This window comes from Oxyura jamaicensis, chromosome 2 (genome assembly GCF_011077185.1).
Source record: "Oxyura jamaicensis isolate SHBP4307 breed ruddy duck chromosome 2, BPBGC_Ojam_1.0, whole genome shotgun sequence".
Classification (NCBI taxonomy): domain Eukaryota; kingdom Metazoa; phylum Chordata; class Aves; order Anseriformes; family Anatidae; genus Oxyura; species Oxyura jamaicensis.
Window position 1 is genome coordinate 22,567,668 of NC_048894.1, and position 21,021 is coordinate 22,588,688.

General features: G+C 36.5%; 2 protein-coding genes across 3 annotated transcripts in view; one reads left to right on the plus strand and one right to left on the minus strand.

Moving 5' to 3' along the window:
• The window catches only part of RUNDC3B (RUN domain containing 3B), a 50,762-nt gene extending 46,577 nt beyond the window's left edge, over window positions 1–4,185 (plus strand). The window contains exon 11 of the mRNA XM_035318933.1: window positions 1,733–4,185. Coding sequence (XP_035174824.1) covers window positions 1,733–1,878 — 146 coding nt within the window. The 3' untranslated portion in view covers window positions 1,879–4,185. The remainder of the gene's footprint in view (window positions 1–1,732) is intronic.
• A 1,427-nt stretch (window positions 4,186–5,612) lies between these two features.
• SLC25A40 (solute carrier family 25 member 40) lies at window positions 5,613–20,793 on the minus strand. 2 transcript variants are annotated; one of them, XM_035318935.1, is made up of 11 exons: window positions 20,470–20,793; window positions 20,071–20,189; window positions 18,645–18,704; window positions 17,650–17,756; window positions 15,477–15,544; window positions 14,120–14,244; window positions 12,643–12,816; window positions 9,149–9,258; window positions 8,746–8,827; window positions 6,440–6,514; window positions 5,613–5,835 (listed from the first exon to the last, which is right to left on the minus strand). In XM_035318935.1, exons 2-11 carry the CDS (start codon window positions 20,162–20,164, stop codon window positions 5,720–5,722), a joined length of 1,011 nt encoding a protein of 336 aa, XP_035174826.1. In that variant the 5' UTR covers window positions 20,165–20,189; window positions 20,470–20,793; the 3' UTR covers window positions 5,613–5,719. The 2 variants fall into 2 exon arrangements, with proteins under 2 accessions (XP_035174826.1, XP_035174825.1); XM_035318934.1 differs by lacking the exon at window positions 20,470–20,793 and having other exon boundaries at window positions 20,071–20,260.
• Window positions 20,794–21,021: the final 228 nt, after the last annotated feature.

The window sequence follows — 21,021 nt, forward strand, 5'->3', positions numbered from 1 at the left end:
CTGTGTCCCTAACATTTTGTCTCCACCTCTCCTTCATGGTGACTCTGCCCCTGCTCCCCGTGGGGTCCCTCCCACGGGATGCCGTCCTTCCCAAACTGATCCTGCGGGGGCTGTCCACAGGCAGCAGCTCTTCAAGAACTGCTCCCACACGGCTCCGTACCACAGGGTCCATCCCCCAGGAGCAAACTGCTCCAGCATGGGTCCCCCACGGGTGGCAGCTCCCCCCAGACCCTCTGCTCCTGCGTGGGCTCCTCTCCACGGGCTGCAGCTCCGGCCTGGGGCCTGCTCCTACGGGGGCTCTCCATGGGCCGCAGCCTCCTCCAGGCCACATCCACCTGCTCCACCGGGGGCTCCTCCACGGGCTGCAGCGTGGAGATCTGCTCCATGTGGGACCCATGGGCTGCAGGGGGACAGCCTGCTCCACCAGGGGCCTCTCCACAGGCCACAGGGGCACCTCCTGCCCTCCTGCTGCACTGACCTGGGGGCTGCAGGGCTGGTTCTCACTCCTCTCTCCCAGCTGCTATCATGCCATCAGTGTTTTTTTTGTTGTTGTTTTGGTTTGGTTTGGTTTTTGTGTCTGTGTGCGTTTGCGTTTTTTTTGTTGTTGTTGTTGGTTTTTTTTTTTTTTTTTTTCCCCTTCCTTAAATCTGCTCTCCCGAAGGCCCAAGCAGCGTTGCTCATGGCTCAGCTCTGGCCAGCAGCGGGTCCCTTTGGAGCCAACTGCAGCTGGCTCTGATCTGACATGGAGCAGCTTCTTGGATTCATCTCACAGAGGCCACCCCTGCTACCAAACCTTGCCATGTGGACCCCTATATACCATGTCACTTATTTTTTCCGTAATTAATTTTTTGATGGAAGGGTTGCTTTTGTTTATTTGTTTTCTCCTTGCATCCTTCCTGACAAAAATAAAGTTTTTCTGTCAGTAAAAGGAGGTACAATTTTTAAGAAATATTACTTTATACTGGTAGACTGGCCTATTAGTAAAATCTTATGTCTCTGACCTTTTTAAGCTGCTTGCTTTTAAACTCAGGTTTAAGATGATTTATTTTATTCTGCAGGTGAGACAGGAAGATGAAGTATGCTGATATTGATAATCAATTTCTTTATATTGTGCCAGCTCAGCTAACAAATTAAATTATAACTGAAATGGCTGTTCTGAGAAGGAAAGAATTGTCTGATACACACTTATACCTTTAAGCATGTTTCTTGTTTACTGTCAAGTGTGTTTGGATGACAGGGTAGATGCTTGCACTGCCACTCTTACACCGCATGGCTTTTTCCAGTGTCAGAAGTGTAATGCACATCAAATGACCAAGAACAAAAACAAACATTTTGTTTTGTGAAAGAACTACATTCTGATTCCAGATAATTCTACTCCTTTCCAGGGATTCAAAATTAGATCTCTGGTACTAATGCCGTATTAGTAATATCATTTCCATTTATAATGTACCCAATTAAAGCCAGTGCTTAAATTAGTAATTTCTCTTTGCCTTGTAGACTGACCAGCCCAGCCTGTAATGCAAATCTGTTTCACATGGATAGGGAAGGTATAAATAACATCTCTTCCATAACTGCATTTGTGATGAATGCATGTGCTAAAGCAGGAACATGTAATAGTTTAGATTAAAGTGTTTTTTGTTTGTTTGTTTGTTTGTTTTGCTATTCCCTCTTTCTTTGTGGTCAGGTCATCTTGTGCTGTAATGATTTGCTTAATCCTTGTTTTTCCTAACAGGGAAGGAGGACACTCCATCGTTGCTTGGCCTTTGTGGCTCTCTTACTTCAGTAGCAAGCTACAAATCTCTAACAAGTCTGAAATCAAGTGAATATCTTGCAAGTCCCACAACAGAGATGACGAGTCCAGGCTTAACACCATCATGAGATGCACACTAACAGGAAGAGCTTTGTGTTATATGCATTTGGTTTATGTTCTATAATACGACTTGCAATGAGACTGCTAGTTCTAAGTTAAAAATAAGCTGCTTTATTTTTTCACAGTTACCGGTTTAATTCACAAATTCTCTTAAGTTTTCGTTCAAGTTTTGTTTTTGATTTTTTTTTTTTTTTCTGCCAGAGGACTATTTCAGATTTTCTGCTTTAGTCTTGAATTATTTAAAACTCTCGGTCAGGTACAGGGCATATACTCTGATACTTCTGGCTGATTTTTAAAATGAAGCAGTTGGAAATCAGTCCCCTACTTAACTGCCATGACCTTTGTTTCTCCTTGCAGTGGTTAACAGCCTGGCCCTACTATAGCCATAGTGCTTCTCTGCAGTGCTTTAAATATCAACTCTTGCAGAAAACACAGGGAATCCTTAATGCCAGTCTTTGTAGGCAAATAAATATTTTACTTAAAAATCCATCTTTTCATCTGTGTATGTTGCATAGGACCTCAAATAGCGTATTTAACCTATCAAGAGCTCTTCTCAAGTTGTTTCAATATCAGATTTTGCATTCTTATTAGCATCATGGCACTTACGAGATGTCTGAATCGCACTGAAGAATCACACTGAAACACTCTTAGTAATTCTTAAAGTTGCATGAGAGTAACAAATACAAGTTGATCATCTAAATCAATCATACTTAGTAATTTGTAAATATTGAGGAAACTTGCCAAATTTCAAGCTTTTGAGTGACCTGCCTTACAAATAATACTCTATGAGGATTTTTTTGGCTTACTGGCCTTTCTAGAAAGAGAGGGACTAAGGATGGTGGGGTTAGCACCGTGGGAAATTTAGATCGTACATTTATTGGCAAGATCCCAAGGAGAGTGAAAAAGGGGAAACAAAGACAATGTGATGGTATTCTCATGTTAAAGGTTTTTCTCCTTTCTGTAGTAGTGCAATAGGTATTTTCCTTGATTAGGTAATACAGCAAATCTTATTTAAGTCAGTTTTCTCAAATTATTTGCCATTTATTTAAATTACAGATACAAAAAGCCTGCAACATTTTTTAAGTGAAACTAACTTTCCAGATTACCCTGCGGTTTTGAAGTTTGCAAATTAGTTTTTGAATTGCAAACTATATTCTTAATTCTTTGTAAGATATAATGGATCCTTTATCTAAGAATTTTGCTAATCAAGGTAATGCTTCTCAATATGATCAGTAACTTTTTAAAAGAAACTTAAGTGCATGCTGTATTTATAAGTGCTAGGGAAAATGCTTTTTTTGTGCCAAAGAAGTTTCATAAATTGTTTACATGAGTAGCTGCAATACAGGACAGATTTTTAATTGCTTACTCTCGGATGTTTACAGTATGTCACTACACTCTGCATGGTTTTAGTTGATTTGCCTCTTGTAATGGTACCTTGGCACTACTACAACAGTCTGGTCTTCTTAGGGTGGGCTTGAAAGAGAATTCATTCTTACCTTTACCAAAACTGCAGGAAACATACAGCCTCTGTAAGTGTGAGGCTTCATCCCTCTGGAACTCAAGGCACTGTTGGATTTAACTGCATGAGGTTCAAGATGCGTCATCTCAACTCTAGTCCACAACGCTGGAGGTTACTGCATCCATGACAGGGTAAACAAATACAGAGGCCATTTTAATGGAAAAGTTTAAAGCAGTTTAGCAAATTCCACAGGCCTTGTCTTTCAAGCCCTCGTGAACCCACTCAGTTAATTTCTCTGTAATAAACTCTAAGTCCTTTCATACACTGTCAGAATGTACATTACTTCATGCAACTGTTCTTTGGTTACCACATTAAGTACATGTTCTCTCATGGCAGTTGAGTAACATTATTAAATACTAATTTGTAAGTTAGAGTTGCATTTTTACTACAAATACAATGAGGGAATGTGGATTCCACAAGTTAACATCCTACATCAAGGTGTAGTGATTTAATCAGTCTTGTTTGCTGTTAAACACTTCTCCCACTTCATCAGTATTTTGGAGGGGGCTATTATCATGATCTTTAGTCATGTTAGCTGATGGCTCTTTTCTTGGAGCTACTGGTGTGAAATTCATGTGTCATTTAACTGAAGTCTTTTATGTAGTCTGACACCACTGTGAGTTTCTGGGTGTCGCTTTGTGCATGGGAAATCAGTTGTGTGTCTTTCTCAGTTCTAAACGTGAATCATTTTTCAGGAAAAAAAAAAAAAAGGAAAAAAATGCCCAAACTGTATGTTTTGTTGCCTTGATGTTCCATAAATGTTGCATGTAAATTAAACATTTTGTATCATGGCTAATTACTAGTTTCTGTCTCTGTTTTAATCAAACAAAATAAGACCATTGGCAAATTACAGTACTAGTGGGCTTGCAGCAAATTCTCTTCTTGGAAAACAGGGAGACTTGATTGTTGCTGTATTTCACTGTGCGGTCCAAAATCTGCTGTTACTGCTTTCTTTCTCTTCTACTAGAAACTCAAAATAAGGCCTAAAAGTACTTTGGAAATCACAATGGGGGAACCGTGTCAAGTATCTCCTGTGGCAGTACCTCTTGCCTGCATCATACGCTGTAAAGTTTGTATCTAATGTCTTTACTAGTAAAGCATTTTTCAGTGTGTGCTGAATTTTCATGAAGGCCAAACACACCCTGGGATACCTTCTTCATAACAGAGTAAGACTGACATCCATTTCTTGGGTAAAGTACAAAGAAATGTGCAAAAAGTAAATAAAATAAATATCAAGCACTTCTATTGAAAGTGCATGGAAGAAGGGATGGGGGTGTGGAGGCAGGAAGTTCTGATTCCCTAAGCCCTTACTAGCAAGGGAGATGCTTCAACAGTTCACACACTGTGCGTGCTATGCACCCTAGCCAGAGCCTTGCCTGCTGTAGTAGCAAACTAAGCGTGTCCCTGCTTTCAGGAGAATAAACAGTTGAGTCAAACAGGCATGGAACCAGCTGTGTTTATACCAGCAAACTTGGTCTTCAAAACCAGGTGACCCCAGGCAAATGGCATACTGGGGAATGGAGCCTGCCTCTGTCTTAAAGCTTGGTGAAATGTGCAAGCTATTGCAGGTTGCAAACATGTGAGGGAGCATTCCTCCCAAACACCTGTACAGGCACCTGGCTTCACTGCCTGGGTGTGCTTCAACTTCCTAATATGTGCACACACTAAGAACACACTTAAGCCAAAAGGCCAATGCAAACCCGTCAGCGTATTCACCATGCTCTCTGAGTTTCTAATAGGCACTGTGTATTTTTTTCCAATTTGACCTAAATCATCTTCTATTTTAAATGAATCTGAGAAGATTCCAAAGTATGCATTTACACAAAATACAGAGCTTCAAATAAACATATATAAAATTAAACATGTATTAACCAAGAATAAATGAGCATTTATTGAATTCATTCTGTATCAACCTTCTTATGGCAGGATAATTAACTCTGCTTCATATTTTCTAAACATTGTTTTAAGTATCCGGCAAAATATTTAATCAGATTGAAAATTAACAGTGGCAGTTGTTACTCTTCATCGTTCTGGCCAGGATTATTTTTTCTCCTTTTAACCATCAATGAGGAACTGTCAAAACACCTCTTTTTTTCTTCTCTCTAGTGTAAAAGAAGTCACAGCATTTTCAATGACAGTTTCCAGATCATGTATTTTTTGTAGTCTTAAGGGGGGAGTGGAGGGAGAGTGAACTTACCCCTTGTGAAACAGTTAAAAAATAAAGTTGCATTTAGGTACCAAATGTAGTTGCAGAAAGATGCCTTGACCGATTCAGATTTGGCACAAGCTTCACCATAAGTTTTGACTTCTCACAGTTGGATGAAGAAGAATTAAGGATGTTGGTTTGATTTTTCATTTAAATGACTAAAGAAAGACTTCCCGTATTCATATGTGCTGATCATTATGGCACAGGCAGGAGCAACTTTAAACAGCCGTGGAACAATACCTGCCCAGAAAAGAAAGTATTCATTCTCATTTGTTTTCAGACTTGATCACTAGTACCATTTAGGGGTCATAATGTATTGATTCATCAGAGTATAGCACTGTAGAACTGGGATTCTGTGTGTCTGCATTCCTCAACATACCAATGTTACTGACAGAGGCATTACCATTGTCAGAATACTCTGCCCTCACCTCTGCCATCCTGCATGGCCTGCCTGACGCAGGTGCATCGTGTCTCTCCCTTCTGTCTCCCCAGAGAGGTGGAGCAGCCTGACCTGCAGGGCTGCTTTGCTGTGTGCCCTCCCGCAAGCAGCAGTGCAAACTTACTGTTTGGTTGGGGCAAGCAGAGGCTACTGACCTCTCGGGTGAGACAAGAAGAGGTTCAAGAAGCCCTGCATCCGGAAATGGGGGAAGACAGGCACACAAGTCTCTCTGTGGGTATGCATGTCTGTTGCCTTCTGTACACAATCAATTCCATAACTGACAGTGTTCAAAGAGAAGGAAATATTATTTTGTGCATGTCAGAATCTAACAATGACTTGTTAATTAAAATGCTGTCTCTCTAGTCTGTTCTTTTTTTTTTTTAGAAAGATGTCAAAAGTTTTTACCAGCAAATAATCCAGCAATCCCATTTTTGGCAACAATTTTCCTCATAACTGCCCAGGTTGATGCACTCTGTGGAGCTCAACATAGTACAACAAAACAATAAATTAACTATCACATAGAATCCAACAGAAAAATATTTTTTAAAATCAGAGACAGTCAATTCAGATGTAGTGATTAGGTTTAATTTATCTTATGTTAATTTTATCCATACTATTTATACAGGATCTTAAATTCATACAGTATAATAATGCCTATAATATTCAAGTAGCATAGCATGACATGGAAAAAAAATTTACTAATGTCTAGGATAAAATATACAAACAGAGACAATATTCCTTTTAGAGTAACTGACAGTGCTGTGAAAAGTCACCTACGTTTCACGTGAGCCAGTCCCTCTCCATGTCCCTTTATACATGCCGCTAAAAGAGCATTGTCATCCAGATTTTTAAATATGGTTTTTAAACAGTTTACCTTTTATGGTAAACTGAATCTAAAGGTAAGTTTTGAGAATTAATATAATAAGAATAAATCATAAGAATTAATATAATAATTAAGCCTAGGATACTTCACTTTACATCTAAGTTTACAAAAATAAAATCCCAACAAAAATTTATTTGAGTTTAAGAAAGCATAGGTCTGTAAGAGGTGGATTGCAGTTCCTTGTAGAGCTAATACAGATACCATAAACAACCTAACTGCAGCAATACCACTGCATTGTAGGCATATGCAACTGTTTTAAACAGAGGAACTTTTGTGCTATTTTACTCTGCACATGCTGTTTTCATTGATCTGTAATATAAAAGTAGCTACGTTGTTTGCATTTTTTTGTTGTTGTTTGGTTGTTTTTTTTTTGGTTGTTGTTGTTTTTTTTTCCATAGAATGCTGCAAAATTGTTTTTTTGCGGCCATAAAGAAACAATATGTAGATGCATAGTCAGCATCCAACTCTAGCAACGGGCTTTGGAAAGAATTTAACTAGTACAAATTAGAGCTAACCACACTGAAATTTAAAACATATATCTCGTAAATATCAGCCTGATAAATATTTGGCAACTACCTGTGATTCAAAGTGGTATTACCGATGAATTCCTACATTCATCAGCACAAGGGAAAAACTGAAACCCAGTAACAATTTATATTTATTAATTGGTCTTTGACAGTTCTGCAAAAGAAACATATGTCTTTCAAGAAGTACACCAGAAAAAAAATAATTTGCCCAAGAGAATGAAACCTTATGTTAAATGTGAACTTTAAGTTTTCATGACATCTTTCTGAACTAGGGCCTTTAAATTAGTTTTTAAGCAGAAACTGTTTGGTTACTCAGTCTTTTTAAGGTTATTTAATCGTAAAGCCACAATCTAATACATTTTCACATTATTGGAAGGTCCTCTCTGATTCAGGTCCCAAATAATGGGGAAAAAAAAAAAAAAGTTTTTAGATACAACTTGAATTGCTACAAAATGTAGTGGTGCTCTACTAAACATACACAAAAAAATCCTTTAAAGCTGCTGGAGTAGTCACTAAAATGCCCTCCAAAATAATTTATTTGAAATCACAAAAAAAGAAGGTTAAAAATACTGAGCCTGAGCAGAGAACTTTCTCTCTGTAGTTTAACTAAGGAAGAATATTGTTCTGAAATAAACTGCTCATAAGAGTTACATTATTATTTTTATTTTCTATCACTGACTGGTAGTGAATCTGAAAATGTTTTTTCAATTATTTTAATCTACTCAAACCTCTTTTTCAATAGAGCTGATATATGAACGATATGAATGTTTTTTTAATGAAAAATTTCCCTGTTTATAAATAACTTACGTAAACATATATAAGTTTGCAATTGGTCTGCCTAACTATAATAGTTCTAGGTTTTTGTGTTTGTATTTTATATCATCATATTAACATACATTGTACTCTACTCGCACTTTTTCCCTACTCTCTGTCATTAATAAGACATTGTGTTTATCCTAGGAGATAAAAATTATCCAACAAGGTGTTCCAATTTGGAAAAGAAAAAAGGCCTAGTAATAGAATTTTTAGATAAATTTTTGAAGAGAAATATTTAAAATTCCTACCAAAAGCCCATATACCCAAACATTATGGTTTTTTTTTATTATTATTAATTTTTCTTCTTTACCATTGGTAAGAGAACCAGCTTCATTGAATGTATTGAACACAAGTGTTATTATTAAACAGTTCTACAGAAATTGCTGAGCAATTTGAACTAAAGAGAATTATGGGTGTTCAACAACAAACATGGTTGGAAGACAGTTTAAAACAGCTGTGTAACAATGTGATTAGCAGCACCTTACTTTTTAAGGTCTCACCCTCCCAAAGTTCAGTCTGCCTATGTGTTTTCACTACATCAAACGGCAGAGTTATGACAGCTGCAATCTATTAGGAAAAAAAATATATAGTTTTAATGTTATAGCAACAGCAATTAAAAATTAATTAAAATTACTACATTAAACTGCACACAAGTTAAAACTAGATTTGTTATTCCAAGCACCCGATATTATTGAAGTCTTGTATTTCTGAACATTGTAAATTATTCAGATATGCCTAATCAACTTGAATGCCAGGCCATGTGTGTTTAAAGTAGATGTACACTGAAACAAACATAATTTCTGAGAACCATGCAAAAACATACCAACTATAAAAAGCTTATCAGCAACAATAATAAGAGTAGAACTAGAAACAAAAAGACATACTTACAGAGCCAGATGCTGCCCCGGAAGTAAAAGCAATAAGAAATGTTGGTTCCTGTGCACCAAGATTCTTGCACATCATCTTCTTGAATCGTTCATAATTATACCAGTACATTGCTGTGGTTATAAAACAAGCGAACAAACAAACAAACCTTGTGTTACAACACATTGGTATCTCAAACACAGAAGTTCAGTGCAATTCTTTTATCAACTGAAGATGTAAGAATTCTACTGTAAGAATTCTAATGACAACAGGAGCAAAGAGAAACAAAAGCTGAAAACAAACTACAAGCATACTCTGTTACAATGCATTGATAGCCCCCCAAGCTCCCCTGATAGAAGTCCCTTTGGAATATTCAAAATTTCTTCATGTGATTCAAATTACCCTAATCATTTTGTCATTCCCTTAAAGTAACTCCTACCTTTATACAATTTAACACAAGCACTGCAAAACTCACAGAACGGTTTTTTGCAAATGTGTTTTATTATGAATCTACATGTAAGGTTTTGATTATTTCCTATGTATTCAGGCATATTTTACAAATTTCACAGATCTCACTAGTTCCATAAAAATGCGTTTCATACAAAATAAAAGCTTCCTCAGGGCTGTCTCATACTCTTGAGACACAGAGCATTTCATTCTGGCATTCACCAGCATTTCATTCTGGCACAAGCAGGAAATATGATTTTGCTCTCTGGAATCACTAAGGGGAGACTTGCCTTTGAAAGTCCTCACAGAGGCATTCTGGGGAGCAACTTCTAGGAATAACATCTGTTTCTGTTCTGCTGAAATAAACTGCACTCTTTCTATTTTGACGAGTTTCAGTTAGAACGCGGATGCTACTGAACTGAACTACAGGGTGATTCCTTGTGGCAGTTGGTTAAATAAATGCTGTAAATGACAGTTGCAGTTGAAAGGTGGCTGTGCCTTGTTCAGCACAGAGTTCTGTAGGTGGTGGCAGCAGAGAAATATCAAAGTGTTTTCTTGCTGTGGAAACCACAAGCCTCCAACATTTTGCAAAAGCAAATGTAAGTGGTATCTCTGAAGGGTTTGAGGAAAACCTACCAATGAAATGTATGTTACCCAAATGTAGTATAAATTGTCAAAATCCAAAACTTTGAGCACCTGCAAGATTCCCTTCCCTACGTACACTTCACATTTAAGTTCACTGCAACTTTGCTTAGAGAATGACTCAGCTATTATTGTTAACCCAGTTCTTGTGCTTATGGACATTCACAGCTTGAGTTTTATTCAGTCAGCTAGCTGTCCAGGGAACTTTCTTGAAGCTTATCATCCACACTTGGGCTAGTAACACAGTGGGGTTCTAATTATGCTGTGCTGTTGGTATGGTTATTCTGTGCTACCTGAGTGTGTTCACAGAGCAGCTGCTTTCTTAATACAAATTGTTACACCAGCTTTAATCCCTCTTGAAAAAGCTAACTTGAGCAAAGTGCAGCAAAGGCACAGGGTGTGCTGTAAAAGCACCAGAAGCCATCATGCTGTTGGTATATCACTCAAAGAAAAGCGCTATGACTGAAGGTAGTGGGGGGACATATCTTAACTTCATAAAGAGTACTTATAAGGAAAAAATGATTAGAAAATATGTTTTGAAATGGCATTAATCAAGATTAAACATCCATAGTTTTATATCATCAGTTTTGTGGCCTTTAATTTTGGCATTAACACATTTTCCTTCACTCATGCACCAAATTGCTTGCTCATTCCTGGCTCTTTAATGATAATCCTTAACCTATAAGACAGTAGCTGCATGTTAACGTGTGCCTCTGCCTCTCCAGCATCCCACTAGGGCCTACGTAGGAATGGGCACAGACAAGTGTCTGCTGGCTTTAAGTGAATGCCAGAGCAGCATGGAGATTGACTTAAAATCAGTGGAGAGGTTTCGGAGTGCTAAAAGGACAGCAGGCATAGATGTAAGAATCTGAAAAGGGTAAAGAACACACACACATCACCGTAGTGATATTTCCATTCTGTTAAAAGTAGTAAAGGGAAAGACTGGCTCCTGCCATGTTGATACAGACAAAAATCAGTAAGAGAACAAGAGTTTCTACTTGAATTCAGACAAGAGGAATTAGATGAAGAATTTTAGAGTTCCCTTCTGAAACTTATTAGAAGAGCCTAAAGGAATGATGTACTTGGCAGACAGGGAAAACAAGTAAATTACAAACAAATATTGAACAGGAAGCCCTTTAGGCAAAAGCTTCAGATGCATTCTGAATTCTGTTATCTAAGCCTTAGAGAAAGCATGTTGCCACAGGTTCAGAAGCCTTCCCTATGACAAAAGGCTAAATTAAGTCTCATCAGGGACCACCATCCTTAAGCAGGAAATGCAGTCTAAGCTCATTTTTCAAACTCCTACAGGTCGCAAAGCAAAAGAAAACTGGGTATTATTCATTCTGAAAACAAAACAGCTGAAATAGCAGTTAAATTAGTTAACAGTTAAGTGTCCTTTTAAACTAAATAATCACCCCCACTCATCATGTAGTTACTTTGTTCACAGCCAATTTAAAATTTTCTCGAGGTCTGCATCTAAATGTACTCTAATCCCGTAAAAGTTCAAACCAACGAGTGCTCCACCAGACTGTTTAGAAGCACCAATTATATTAGAGGTTGGATTATTTTACGAATGAGATAAGAGAACAAATGAGAACAAAGATACCAGGACAAATCCTTCAAGGGTTTTCTGCCTCCAAAATGGGTTTGAAGCATTTTTTGGGCCAAAACAAGGTGTTCAAAGGTGAACACCTGATACTACCCAAGGGACAGAAATTGCTTCAAAAACAATTGATGCTTGATGATCCACAGGTGTTCTGATGGTGAAGGGTTCTCACCACTGATATTAACAGCTGGGAACGCTGTCCTTAAGCAGTCTTGTCCAGTTACCTCTGTTGGTCCGGAGACAGCAGAGCTTTAACAATATGGAAGAAACGACCATCTCCCCTGTTCCAGTTATCTAAAAGAATAGCTTAAGACTACCTATGCTCTGGATCAGACTTTTTTTTTAGACTTTCAGCTTTGAAGCTTTACTAGCAAGTCGTGCTCTAGCTTCATCTTGTTTTGGAGCAGTTATTCGACTAATTCATCTTGATAACAAAAATGCCTGAAGATACTAGTGTGTCACCCTGTATTTGTACGTGTTTTCAGGATCAGAACACGTAGATGCACCATGTCCCTCTATAAGGAAATAGCTACTATACCTACAATAGAAAAAAATCCCACTGAAAGTCTTCAAAAATGGTCATTACATAAGCTAAAGATGAGAAGAAAGAATCTGAAAACAGATAAAAGGAAAGTAACAATGAACTCCATCTGGCATTCATAAACACACACACAAAAAATAGAATAAACACTCAAATGATAACAAGTAAATCTCAGTCTCTCCTTCTTAATCATTAAAATTACATTAAAAATAGAAAAAGTCTTAAAGTAATCATGAATAGATGTCTTACATAACACAATGTTGTACCTGAAATAAACCCCACCTGAGAAAGGCACATCTCTCAGAACAGTAGAACTCCAGCCTCTCCACAGGGAAAGCCACCCATCTCTAGCCACTGTACTACTGATACACATGTGCAGTTGCTTGTAGGACAACTTCCGATACTGCATTCTAGTTCTGATCAGCTCCAGGGGACTCACTACAGTAACTGAACCTACTGATAATGAGAGAAACGTGGGCTGTTTAAAAACTGAGATTTACTATTAACATTTCCTGAACATTAAAAAGTCAGGTTTCACATTGCTTTATATATTTGATTCATAAAATCATAGAACCATTGAATGGTTTGGGTTGGAAGGGATGTTACAGATCACACAGTTCCAACCCCTGCCATGGGCAGGGACACCTCCCACCTTACCAGGCTGCTCAAAGCCCCATCCAGCCTGGCCTTGGACACCTCCAGGGATGGGGCATCCACAGCTTCTCTGGGCAGCCTGTGCCAGTGCCTCGCCACCATCTGAGTGAAGAATTTCTTCCTTATATCTAATCTAAACCTACCCTCTTTTAGTTCAAAGCCATTACTCCTTGTCCTGTCACTCCACTCCCTGACAAAATGTCCCTCCCCATCTTTCCTGTAGGCCTCCTTTAGGTACTGGCAGGCTGCTACAACGTCTCCCTTGAGCTTTCTCTTCTCATGTTGAGATTCTCCAATACCTCCAGGTCCTTCTCTTCAGAGCAGCTCTCAATCCATTTTCCACCCAGGCTGTATTTGTGCTTGGGATTGCTCTGGCCCAGGTGCAGGATGTTGCACTTGGCCTTGTTGAACCTCAGCAGGTTCACACAGGCCCAAGCCTGTCAAGGTCCACAGCATAACAGTTGTTATTCTACCAGTCGCTCTCACAGCTGTCACAAGTAGAATATGGAACTACAGCATCAGAGGTTTCTAAGAAAGCCCCAAAAGACCCAAGCTACTTTTACAGTAGATGGGGAAAAGGATAAACAATAGTAATATAAAAGCAAATACAGTAAAAATAAATCCAGCATAAGTCCAATTGTCATTTTCCATTTTAATTACCTGTGCAGCTTCCACTATAGAAAATAATTGTTTGTTATTAGGGTCACCACAGAACTGTCTTAAATTAAACTATCTTAGGTAAAATATCCAAAGATGTAAAATTTTGAATGAATTACAAATGTTGTGAAACTATAAAAGCAAAAATAAATCACACCATTCCATAGAGAATCTTCATTCCATAGAGAATCATTCCATAGAGTCCTCTGTTACCCAAGAAATTATGGTAAATTGGAGTATCCTTTCCTATGCTCAGCTCTATGTAATATTATCCCTTATTTACAGGCACAGCAACTTTCCTCAAGGGAAAGAGAAAGAAGAAAAAGGAGAAGGAAAAGAGGAAGGGGAAGGGAAGGGGAAAGGGAAAGAGAAAGAGAAAGAAAGGAGAAAGAGAAAGAGCATACAGGTATTTTATTTCATTTTTCTCTTTAGACAGATGGGTACCTACATCTGCTTAAGGAACCTGCAACTATTGGAATGTGGTCACTATCCTTCCCTAGTCTAGACTTCAGAGCTTCACTCAGTTGTTCATAGCAGGTGAAATAGATTACTGTAGTAGGAAGTGCCATTATTCTAAAGTAAAAAAAAAAAAAAAAAAAAGGAATTTAAATTAGCACAAAGAAAGCAGGAGCTTAAAATCAGCCATCTTGTGTGGATATTTTGCTGAAAAAAGAAGAAATCAAATTTTTAGCAATGAGCTGTTATGTATAAAGAAAAAGCATTAATCACATAGCTTTGATTCACTGCCTCTAGTTCACAGTTTCAAATTCACAAATTTCCTAGTTTTCCTAGTTTTCTAGTTTTTCATGTTATTTGGAAAAAAAATAAATAAAATGATGGTGGATTATCTGCCAAAATTTATTTCATGTCAGCTTCAGAACTGTTTCAATAAAGGAATGAAATTGAAAGATCTGAATAAGAAGCAAACAAACCTTATGGAGGTAGTCACTAACCTTACCTTTTTATTTAACAAGTGGAAGAGTATTTTCTCTATCTTAATGAACACTTATGATTTAACAAAGTGTGCCCATGTGTTCCACTAGGTTCTGTGACTTGGAACAGGATGGCTGTTAAGTAACACTTAGTGTCTTACAAGATGCAATTTTAATATACGTTACATTTGACCACTTTCTTGGATCATTCATGGAGGAAGACATAATCATAGAGGCCTTAGTTACTATCTGCACCAGGTTAATATAATAATAATAAAAGACAAAACAGATGGAGGCTGTTTATCCTAAAAAGGTCATGTGGAGACTTGATAATATTTAAATATGTAAATTGCTCTTGTAGAGAGAAAAGTATTTTTCATGGCAAAGTTCGACAGAAAAGAAAAAAAAAAAAAAGGAAAAAAAAGGCAATATAGTTCTTTGGAAGAAGATTCAAGGTAGGTGTTTAAAAAAAATGTAAGTAAGGGTAATGAGGTGCAAGACTGGAGTGCCTGTGGAAACAGCTGTGTTGCTCCTTGCAGGTCATCAGTAACAATCTAGGATAGCAAATATCTGTCGAAGTCTGACATCCTCTGACAATCATGTTCGATCCTGTGATTTGCTAATGCTGTCAAGGGGATAGTTACAGTAAGGTTACCACTTCTAAAAGGCAGAATGAAGACTGATGTCACTGTTTAAGTATTGGGAATACATCAAAGAGGTTTCCAGGAGAAATTTCAAGAACTGGTGGAGATTATACTGTCTCCAGATGTTTACCAAAGTTTTAAAATCACTTTTTTTTGTCTAAAAACAAAGTAAACTTTGACAGTACAAACCATACATTGTTATCAATAATAAAAATAAAATTCAACTTACAGTGTTGGTGGAAGTCCACTCCACAGTGATTTAATTCCTTCTATTTTAATAATTTTTACAAATGCATCCTAAAAATATAACCAGGCAAAGAATAATAATTAGCTGCAAAGCTGTTATTAAAAATATGTTTCTAAAATTGCTTATCATTCTAAGATCACAATTTGGTAACTTTTTGTGCTAGCCGTCAAATTATACAAATGGTTCCACTTAAGTGAACAGAAATATTTGTGCTTGAAATTATGAACTTCCTTCAGATTTTACAGCGCCAAAGCAGCAAGTTTTTGTTGGTTACTGACAGCCCTGTGAATAGGCTATTTTCAGAACAAATACAGCACAGCAACAACGTATGGAAACTCCCCCAAACCAGTCAACTAAAATATTTTTTTAATAAATAACAGAATTTCTAGGTATGAAATAGAAATTCACTTTTCCTGATTCTTCAACATTAGCTTTCTCTGACAAGGTGACAAAATATTTTCAAAATATACATGCTATACAATATACCTGGAAGCTTACAACTATTATTACAGCTGTCCCATACATTTCCCAATCCACTGACAGCAGAGAACGCTGAACTTTGAAGGACATTCAACTGAAATCATCTTCAAAAGACAAACTTCCAAATATTAGGATACCTAATATTCTTAAACTTTTTGGGTTGAAGAAACAGATTTGATGGAGTAGAATATGATCAGTATGCCCTCATCACAAGGCCTCAGAAGTTGTAGAGCTGACAGGCCACAAAAGGACTATGAATTGGACTCAAAGGAAGAAAAAGGCAAAGAGCTTTAGAGGAGACAGCCCTGATGGACAGATCAGCTGAGCATGGTGAAAACAAAGACACAATTATCAAGCCTGACTTGAAAAAATTGAGCTTTCAGGTACCCCAAAGGTCTTTAGACAATTTGACAAAAAAGACATTTTAGAGAAAAAAAAAAAAAAAAAAGACAGAAAAAGGTATACTAGTATCTTGTTTCCTCTATGTTTATTTTATATCAGTTAGTATCAAACATATGCTAAATATTGGCATATAATATATATGTAAATAATAATTATATATAAAATGTATATATAAATAAATATAAGTAAATCATAAATAAAATATAAATAAATATAATTATAAACAGAGAATCAACAAATATACAATCCAGAAAGGTACAGACAAAAGATTGGAAAAGATTGGAAAAAGAATGCAACTAAATCCAGTGCCTGTGCAGCATATTTATGGACCTTATTAATTGCATGGGCAAATACAGCAGAACATTTTTATAGTTCCAGCATTGGCAAATGACAATGTCCACAACATATTTTTGTTACAGCACAATTGGTCAGGTCTTGTTATTTACATTCTTTCTTTCTCTTTCTTTTTTTTTTTTTTTTTTTTTTTTTTTTGTGAAAGGAAGTCCAGTGATATGACAGTCATTCTTCATGAATTATCTTGTCACAGCAAACTGGGCATATAATCATGTCAGTTAGAAAACTGAGAGATTTTCTAAAAATTATGCAGTAAAGGTGATTGAAAAGTTCAGGCAAGTTATTAATTTCCAAAAAAACAAAAAACAAAAAAAACCCACTAAAACCATTCAAGGAGACATTTCACAAACATTTCATTTTTCTCAAATATTGAATTCTGAAAAATTCTTGATCGCATCTAATTTAATTGCAGAGTCAAACAAAATGTTGATTAATGAGGCAGCATCAATGTCTCTGACATCAATTCTGTTTCAGGTGTCTGGGTAAGTCCTAGTCCTACAAGTTACACTGGGTCCAGAATCTGACACACAAATTTAACTTAAAAAAGCTGCATCGTTCATTCATTTCAAGAGCATACTGGGAGGTCTACAGACAGAAGAGACATAAACAGGTAGAGACAATCAGTACCTGCAATCAGCAACTATCAGCAATATAGTTCTAGTGGGGAAAATAAAACTGTAGAAACTGTCCTATGTGAGGAATGCTGTGCAGCTGCTCTTTTATATGTCTTATGAAAGGAATTTGTATTTTCATGAAGGTATCATTAATCACTATCTAAACTACACAGTGTATCGATACCCTCTCAAATGATAAAAGATTCTACCAGAACTTAAAAAATAAATAAACACATAAATTTACAGTATGTCATTTAGAAAATGTTTACAATGTGCAATTTTATATAAATATGAATTGTTCTTACCAGTGTCCCTTTGAAATGCCCATTTTTCTTATACCAGCCTTTGCTGTCCCTGCTCTCACAAACACATATATGATCCATAAGGCCATTGGAGTATACAAAACACTTTCCTAATGAAATGGTGTATAAGAATATAGTTAATAATTGTAAGATTGCTCTCACTCAGCAGTAATTCCAAATTGGATACAGTAGCAAGATAGATTTATTTCTGGTTAGACAAACAGGGACAAAATAACTTTGGAAAGTCAATGTCAATGAACTAGGTAAAAGAAAGGAGAAAACAAATGTACTTCTTGGAGTGCCAGACTAAATGGAACTGCCCTCACTAGCTGAAGGAGACAAGTTTATGTTACACTACCATCTGCTGAAAGCTAAAAACAGCAGTGCAGCAACAGTGACATGCATCCTGACTGCAAATATTCATCTCCACATACAACATGGAACTTCCACACAAGTCATCTCCTTTCCTTTTTAAATCTCATTTATTAATTAAATAGTAGGAATCATTGGCATATCTTTGAGTACACAGTGTATGAATCTATCAAGAACCTAGGTGACAAGTGACTTCAGTAAGACTCACTACTCTTTCCAAATCTCTTTGGATTCCGGAGGAGAGGAACATCATGATCATATTAGCCCTCTGATGAAATATTAGTTATTTAGTAATAGTTTTTTTTTTTTTTCTCAGTTGAGTAATAATTGTACATTTCTTCCACAATGAGAATACTGAGGAAGAGAGAAAATATAGCCTATTTTAAATGATATATATTTATGAGATTTTTTCCACTCTCACTTTTTTTTGCCACTTTCAGTGGCACATTTATCAATTTTAGTATACATTGCCCTGTTGCTTTTTTTTTTCCCACTGACTGAAGAAACAAATGTAACTATTAGGAAACAAATAAAGCCATTCTGCCACTCAGCATTTAAATAACTATCAGGTAACTGTAACAGCAAAGATCAAAGTGTGTCCTCAATTACAGCTGGCTTTTATTTACCTTTGGGGAATGGATTGCTTTGGGCTTGCAGTCGAATTTTGACAACATCAAGAGGAGTTACTAAAATGAAACAAAGGAGCCATTTAGAAACCTTATGTACTCTGACAAGGAGCTACAGATGTCTTGTCATGAACTTCTACAAAACAAACAAACAAACAAACAAAAAACTTTTACAAGGTAATCATCCGGAAAACAAACAAACAAATACACAAAAAATCACATATATATCCTGTGTTTGCAAGTGACCAAAAAATCTTTTCTAATTTGCAATTTGCTAACAGTTGTACTGACAACAAATGTTAGAGATACAAAAAGCTCTTCAAAAAGCCATTGTGTCATCTTGTATGAAAGTGTTAAAAGTTGTGCTATTATGCTCTACTGGTAATGGTTTGTAAGTGGTATACCTCAAGCATATTATTCTGTCATTATACCATATGTCCATGAATGGTAGGAAAAATATTACAGCATTTTTTTACAGTAAAATATTACAGCACTTTTAATGTTTTTTCTTTTTTGTTAAACTGATCTTAATAGTAATGTTCAAAAGAAAAATATTAAATTAGTGTTTCTCTTTTAGTTTTCTTTTAGTGTAGAGAAGATCCAAAACTTTAGAGCTATTGAAAAGTAAATGAAGCTTTAGTGAATATTGTATTGATTTCCCTCCAGAACTTGATTTTTTTTTAAAGGCAGAGATATTGAACACTGCAGTGGCGTGTCAGCTGGACTACTATTTGGCTTCTCCTGATTACATTGACTCAGGGCTATCTATGTACAAGCAGCTAGTGCCACCTGAGTCTGTAAGGTATCCAAAATATCAATACAGTTGACATATATAACACAGGATCTACAACTTTATTAAGCAGCAGATGGAGGCTGGGTCAAATACTCTAGCATGTATTTTATTTGTCTAGCATCACTGGACACATGGTGTAATGACAGAATAAAAAGACTAAGAATTTGACAAGGTCCTAGGTAAAATCCTATTTCATAAAAAAATTGAAGGTTTGGGGTAGGGGGTGGGGGAATCCAGATTATCCAGAATTTTGAAAGACTATCAGAAGGCTATCCTTAAAACTGCTTAGGGAAAACAAACAAAGAATCAATAAAATGCTTTGACAGTTTTGTTATTATTTTGTTTCTTTCAGAAAGCAGGCAATAAATTACTACACCAAGAGACACAGCATAAAAAGAGTTAAAAGTACTGTTATTTTCAGTAATAGTTAACAATTATCAAGGACAGGAAAGATTTCAGTTAACCTCCATGTTTGTTAAAATACAAAAGAACTATGAGAAAACTATCTAAAACCATCCTTATTGAACATATTCACAGTTTATAAACCACATATATGCAGACATCTTGCTGAACTGAACTGAAGAGTAATAACTTTGCAAAGATCCTCCCTGTGGCAAGCTTAAGAAGCCTTACCAAATAATGATGTGATTATAGCTCCACAACAAGAAGCTATTGCTTGCTGAATACTCGTTGTTTTACTGAAGTTACTATTACTCATTTCAGCCATGGCTTTATCTTTGGAGAATAAAAACCTGTTAAAGAACAGAAAAATATATTGCAAGACTTTGTTCAAAACTTGCAGAAGAATCATGGGAAAATATTTTTAATTTTCATTAATATATTACACATAAGTGGTAATAACCTAAATATTAGTTTTCTACCTGTATACATGGATCTCCAAGACTATTTGCACCATGCTTTTCATACAGTCCAAGTTCTCTAAATTACAGTAATTCTTCCTTTTTACATTTTTACATGAATCACAATGCTTAGACTGTTTGTAAACAACATTAAATATGTAATACGTATTACCTCTTGCTGCAACAAAGGGTTTAGGATCTTGTAAATTATCTGCAGACAGATAAATGCCCAGCCTGTGGCCCACAGGCTGTAGCACAGCAGAATTCATTCACCCCTCCTCTTGCCTCTGTTGATCCTGCGAGAAAATCCAGAGAGGTCTCCTGGTGATCCAAGCTGCAGCCTGCTGGTGGTGACTTCCTGGCAAACTGCTCATACAATAAACAGTGACTAACTAGTATTAATGAGCATTAATGATGCCTTTGAACGTTAATTTATTGGACAAATCCCGATGCATAGGCTGCACGGGCAAGTTACGGCTGCACACCTTTGAAACGCACACATGGGATCTAAAAATTTATTTTTATATATATCATATAGAAAAATGTATAAAATATGTATTCTTAGAATCTGTAACTAGCCAGGACAGGAAAATAAAAGCATAAAAAACAATAAAATAATAATAATAGAAACAAGCCCCAAAACCACACAATAAACCAGTTTTCTGGGGAAAAAAAAAAAAAAAAAAAAAAGAAATTGAGGAAAATCTTTTAAAATGCATGCATA